Source organism: Atta cephalotes, assembly GCF_000143395.1.
Source record: "Atta cephalotes unplaced genomic scaffold scaffold00004, whole genome shotgun sequence".
Lineage (NCBI taxonomy): Eukaryota > Metazoa > Arthropoda > Insecta > Hymenoptera > Formicidae > Atta > Atta cephalotes.
In genome coordinates this window covers 301,680-307,768 of record NW_012130068.1, presented here as the reverse complement: position 1 = coordinate 307,768, position 6,089 = coordinate 301,680, and the positions used below count along the sequence as shown (strand labels likewise).

The window sequence follows — 6,089 nt, the reverse complement described above, 5'->3', positions numbered from 1 at the left end:
AATTATATATATATATATATATAGATCACGTTTTATCATTATGAAGTGTTCATTATATTAATGGATCTCATAGGAGATAAAGATATAGGAAAGAGGAATTATCTCTGCTTTTTGCAAAATTACACTCGGAGTGGGTAAGTTATAATAATTTTCCATATATTAATTTTAAGTTTAATCATACATATGTTAGGCCTCCTACATCAATGGAACATGATGAATGGATACAGCTTAATCCTGGACATAATACGTTGCCGCCGATAGCACAATGGAGACTTCCATTCTTGCTTAAAATTGATATTTGGAAAATTATTAGTAAATATATTATAGAAATAAATTTTTAGTACTTAAGTGATTATTTAACTTAATTTTTATTAATTCTCTTATAGCTCCTGAGTTAAATTTAAAAACCTATGATAAATGGCTTGACATTGCACCTGTACTTAATTTAGAAGCACATCTCATATGCTCATTAGCTATTAAAGGTGAAGTAGCAAAAGAATGGGCAAATAATTCTATTGAATCGAAAAATATTACATGGTCGCTTTATTCAAGAAACTCCACATTGCTGAAAGATAGCAAGAAATGTATACAACGGCTGACAGACTCAGATGGATTCTATTATGGTACTGCAGCATTGTATCACATCGTAAATTATACACCTCCGGGTGCTGATCGCGTTGCTGCCGCGAAAGAATGTTATGAGTATGCTCAGCTAGCAGCACAAAATTCTACTAAATTCAAAGAAGGAAAGGAGATAGAAGTACGGTAATCTCTGTAATCACCGTGTCTTTATGTATTATATGAAAAAATAAATTGACTTCTATGTGTGTGTTACGTCTGCTTTCAGAAAATTAAATCCAAATATTTAACATTTACGTCTGAGCATATTCTACGTATGTACGGATTGGAGAAGGATGAGTATCTTGCTCTAATCGATCATCCGGGCAAGCTAGTATATGCATTGTATAATGACAAAAGTATACCATTACGATATCGAACAGCAACCAAATATAGACCCGATATTAATGCTGCCGTTAACGAGCTGGGTAAATTGTTCTCGTTGAATACGATAAAATTACGTATGGATTTATTGGAAGAATGGCTACAATCCAATGCCAGATACACTGAATTGTCTCAAAGCTTTACAGAGACATTTCTAGCACTCAAAGAATCTGATCAGAATACAGATTGTGAAGATAATTTACTTAAGTAATATTATTAGTATACTTTTTTTTATATCGTCAATTTCTAGATCAAAAATTGATCTTAAAATATACTTGTAGGATATGTTACATGCTGGAATATGGAGATATGGATTTGTTTGCACAATTTCTTATAAACATAGGCTTTGGTGATCGTCACGGCAATACTGAATATAATTGTAACGTACGATATCGAGTATTTCAGATATTGCAGACTGTCATAGATACTTCTACGTTGGAGGAATTGACCAAGCAAGATATATGTACCTTTAAGTAAACACAGAACAGATTATAATAAACTATGAGGAAATATAGATTTATCTTGCAATAAAATGTTAATATTTTAATATTTTTTATATTTCAGAAAATATATGAAATCGTTACAGTATATTGGGAAATTAGAATTATTAGGATTATGTTACAGTATTGATTCATTTGAAACGTGTTGTAAACGGGAACTTGTTCAGATTTTATGGAAAAGTCAACGTCACTTACCCTATGCTCTCTCTGTTATAGCGCAGATTTGCGTTGAGTTTGAAATAAATGATATCCTACTTTGGGATAATACTTTAACTCAGATGACAAAATTACGAATGGTTGTATGATTATAATTCGTTAAATATATACTCTTTTGCTTCAAAAATTATACTAAATATGTATTTTTAGGTAAGCGATTTAAAAAAAGTTTTATTACAATTACGAAATAAAAATGTCATTGTGAATTGTAATGGTTATAAAATGGGATGGCAATTGATCATCTCTGAACCGTTTAGCGAGATGGACATAAATCCAAATCTGGAGCAAATTGATAATTGCATAGAAGCGGTTTGTCTGCTATATTCGTGTCCTGTGGCACACGAATTAGACTTCACCGTAATCGTGACAAATTGTTTCCAAAGTAAACAGGCGTACTTAGCTGCTGCACTTTTACCATTTTTAAATGATATCGAAAATAAGTTTGTCTTAGAGGTAATTAAGCCAACATTTTAAAATATAGTATGAAAGAAAGAGAGAAGATAATAACATTAATTTTTCTTTTAGACTATTAATCAAAAGTGTCAAATCGAAAAACTCATAGAAGATTTAAATCATTTGTCTTCAAAAGGAGTACTAACAATTACACATGTAAGTTTTAATACATTTTTATTTATACAAAACGTACTAATATTTATTATTTTTATGTTTAGAGTCTCGCCATGATGCAAAAATCTATACCATAAGGGTCAAAGATCAAAGAAAAATTTTTTCTCTTAGATTAGCTAGAAGATTAACCTATTTGTCAAATCGAATTGTAATATTATGTTTATAACATACAAAAAATAAATTTATTTTTGCTTCGTATACATAAAATCGCAGCACAAAACTTGATTTACTTGATATTTCATATCGTCGTTATGTGAGTTACATGTTTGATCAATGAAATTCTACGACCATCTTTGCAGACAGCTTATTGCACTTTAATAATTTATATTCCTCTTACAAGCATGGTGAAATTAACAGCAGATATCGTCGAAAGAAAGTGTTCTCAAATATTAACTAGTAAATCACTCAGTAAAACAATAAAACAAGATGAATTGTGGAAGTTAACTCATTTACATATGAATGACATGTTTATCAGCAGTATTGTAAGTTATATCAATTTAATAAATAATAAAATTTATTTTCAATATATTTGCATATAAAATTTCACGTTTTATATAGGGCAACATCGCTACTTACAGAAGCTTAAAAGTCCTATATCTTCAGAATAATAACATATCAAAAATAAAGAATTTACATTTTGCATGTAATTTAACACATTTGTATCTACAACATAATACCATAACGAAAATGGAAAATTTGGAATCTCTAGAGAATCTTCAAAAACTTTATCTAGGACACAATAATATTATTGTAGTTGAAGGATTAGAAAATACAAAGAAATTACAAGAATTGCATATCGAGAGTCAGAAAATACCACTCGGTGAATCATTATGCTTTGAGCCGCGCAGCGCTTTTATTTTATCTGTAAGAGTATCATTTGAATCTCAAAGATTTTCATTATATAGATTAATCATTGAGATTTGTTTTTTTATAAACATTTTCTTTCTTAGATGTGTCTAAAAGTTCTTAATATTTCTGAAAACAAAATGACATCCTTAAGAAATCTAATAGGATTTCAAGAATTACACACGTTGAATGCAAAAAATAATTTGATCAATAATGTGGACGATTTAACTGCAACAATAAGTACATTGATTTCTTTAAAAGATTTGTCTTTACAAGGTAATCCTGTTACAACATCTTACAGATATAAGGAAAATCTGATTGCAAACAGTGTTTCGCTAGGTAAAGTTATACATTCAACATTTGTTGCCACTCATCACGTTTATTACTCAATTATAATTTTATTTCAGCTAATCTTGACGGAAAAATTGTAACTGATATTTGTCGAAATTTTATGAAAAAATTTAAAATGGAGAAACACAATCAACGTATAAAAAAAGCAACTAAAATCCCATTAGGAGATGATATAACAAGTATATCAATAATGATTTTTTTTCCTTTAGATAGAAACATAGTTACAGATAGAAAATTTATTATAGATTCTCTGAACTTGCCACCAGCCTTCAAAAGATCTATTTCGAGAGCAATTTTTCAGCATCCTGAATCACATTTGTCTATAACAATTACCCCTGGATCTCTCTCGGTAGGAAGCCAACTATATGTGTTCCCACCTTGGAAGTCAGGTAAAAAAAAAAAGAAAGAAAAAAAGATTATTATTTCCATTGTTATTATTAATAAGATATTTTGTAATATGTAATATTAGCATCTAGCATCAGAAGTACCAAGGATAATCATATAATACCGAGACCATTTTGGAATAATGTAATTAAAAATAAGGAAATCCGTTTAACTCGCTCTCACGCTAATAATAAAGCAATTGCATTACCGCTTATTTAATTCTTTTTAACAATCTCCAAACAATTATTATTGTTTGATCATTGTTTTAAATTGAATCATTACAGGACGTAAATAAATTATAATTGTAAATGACTAAAATTTTTAGTAATAATATATAAAATGATGCAATAAAGACAGACTTTAGAATCACAATTTTACTTTTATAGAACTGTTCAGCAATATAAGGCTACACATTTCCATTACTTTCATATATACTATTTAAGAATATTTTTATAAATGTAAATAGAATTTACTGCGTGTAATGTGTACATATTAAATCATGATAGTTGCAGATAAACATCAAATAAATTCACATAAATTTGCGATGTCACGTGATATAAAAATTGCAAATGCAATAAAAATATAATTAATTGTTATAAGCTGGGTAACTATTACATATTAAATATGCAGTATACTATTTTCAATAAACTAAACAACAAAAATGTTAAAGTATAAACTTATGATCTATATTTGTACGCTGCTTGAAGATCTGTACATAAATTGTAAAGCTTATTTTATATGATAATTTATATGATTATTTATTCATGCAAATCGTTTTATAAAATTAATAAAGCAATATCTGTATTCTCGAAATCGGAGAAAAAATCTTTTACTGACTCCGAATTATATTGCTATTACATAAATATATATGTGTTCTCCAAGCAGACTTGAAACATAAAAGTGTATTCTTAAAAAACAGGAATAAATAACAAAAATAATACAAATATTTATATGACATACACAATATGTTAGTCACTATAAGCATGGAATGTTAGATAGCATATAAAATAAACATCTTTTTGTTTATATACGCGATAAAGAAAAAGATATAAATTGAAATATAGAACTTATTAAAATGTTATTCACAGAATAACCTATTGAATTGAGACATCTGTTTCGCGATATGTATATATGTAAAGAAAAACAAGTAATCATTTCACTAGCAACCATTACGAATTATATATAAAATTATAGCATCATCTTGAGCGTACCTAAAAATATTATCTTATATTATGAAAGAGTACGAGATGTAATGAACCAATATATATTTCGTGGCACAGGCAACTCGTTATTTATCGTATGTGTTTAACGCATAGAGCAGGCGATCAGTATTATAAAATTTCTTACACAAGGCTGTGATTATCCTTTGTTCCTTACGATAAAGTATAAAAAAATGTCATTCCATTTAAATAAAATCTAAAGAGAAATAATCGATTCTAGAGGACTATGTCTTAAATAAAAAGAAATACTATTCATATTTTATATATATATAATATAATAAATACTTTCTGTAATCTGTAATAACAAAATAAAGTATTAGGCAAGAATATAAACTAAGAACGAAATATTCTCCCAAATTCTTAGAAATATTAATATTCTACATTTTATAAAAATGTAAATGTATAAAAATAAAAAACAAGAATCTTCGTTTGAAGTGCATATGTATCTTTCATTTAAATAAAGTATTTATATGTATACATATGTCATAATAGATAAAATCAAAGAGATACAATCTAAAATACTGTTTATAATTAATAAAAGATACAGTAAAAAACAAAGGTATAAGCAAGCCTAGTAAAATACGGTATATTTATATATTAAATTTTTCATTAAAAATAATTTGCAAATAAAAATGTATACAAAGCTCAAAATTAATATGCACTGTTCTTTTCAGTGAAAATTTAGGTTACATTGTTTATTTAAATCGTAATGTGAATTGTAATGGAACGTCACTAAAAGTCACTGAACTAATGAAAATTTACGTAAAACTGTAGTTCTATAACTACATAAGCTACAGCTAAATTTAGACATATACGCTGACCAATGCACATCATTGCTGTTGGTATAAAGTTTTATACATAAATACATACATACATACACACACACACACACACACACACACACACACACACACACACACACACACACACACACACACACACA

At 27.8% G+C, this 6,089-nt stretch overlaps 2 protein-coding genes across 2 annotated transcripts in view; both read left to right on the top strand.

Moving 5' to 3' along the window:
- Positions 1–2,552, top strand: part of LOC105625863 (kinetochore-associated protein 1) — a 13,201-nt gene extending 10,649 nt beyond the window's left edge. Inside the window, exons 23-31 of the mRNA XM_012207174.1 lie at positions 25–134; positions 191–312; positions 387–760; positions 848–1,209; positions 1,284–1,475; positions 1,567–1,798; positions 1,869–2,171; positions 2,244–2,327; positions 2,390–2,552. Of these exons, the coding sequence (XP_012062564.1) occupies positions 25–134; positions 191–312; positions 387–760; positions 848–1,209; positions 1,284–1,475; positions 1,567–1,798; positions 1,869–2,171; positions 2,244–2,327; positions 2,390–2,422 (1,812 nt within the window). The 3' untranslated portion in view covers positions 2,423–2,552. The remainder of the gene's footprint in view (positions 1–24; positions 135–190; positions 313–386; positions 761–847; positions 1,210–1,283; positions 1,476–1,566; positions 1,799–1,868; positions 2,172–2,243; positions 2,328–2,389) is intronic.
- Positions 2,553–2,686: 134 nt separating this feature from the next.
- On the top strand, positions 2,687–4,453 carry LOC105625862 (protein phosphatase 1 regulatory subunit 42-like). The gene is made up of 7 exons (XM_012207172.1): positions 2,687–2,827; positions 2,904–3,209; positions 3,296–3,530; positions 3,599–3,721; positions 3,788–3,931; positions 4,012–4,121; positions 4,433–4,453. The coding sequence occupies exons 1-7, from the start codon at positions 2,687–2,689 to the stop codon at positions 4,451–4,453; spliced, it is 1,080 nt and encodes a 359-aa protein (XP_012062562.1).
- Positions 4,454–6,089: the final 1,636 nt, after the last annotated feature.

What these genes read in the sequence shown, in the direction of transcription:
- LOC105625862 (XM_012207172.1), top strand. Translation starts at nt 2,687, where the DNA reads ATGGTGAAATTAACAGCAGATATCGTCGAAAGAAAGTGTTCTCAAATA. An exon ending in GCAGCGCTTTTATTTTATCT is followed by an intron (nt 3,210 to 3,295) that starts GTAAGAGTATCA and finishes TTTCTTTCTTAG; the next exon opens with ATGTGTCTAAAAGTTCTTAA. An exon ending in ATTAGGAGATGATATAACAA is followed by an intron (nt 3,722 to 3,787) that starts GTATATCAATAA and finishes AATTTATTATAG; the next exon opens with ATTCTCTGAACTTGCCACCA.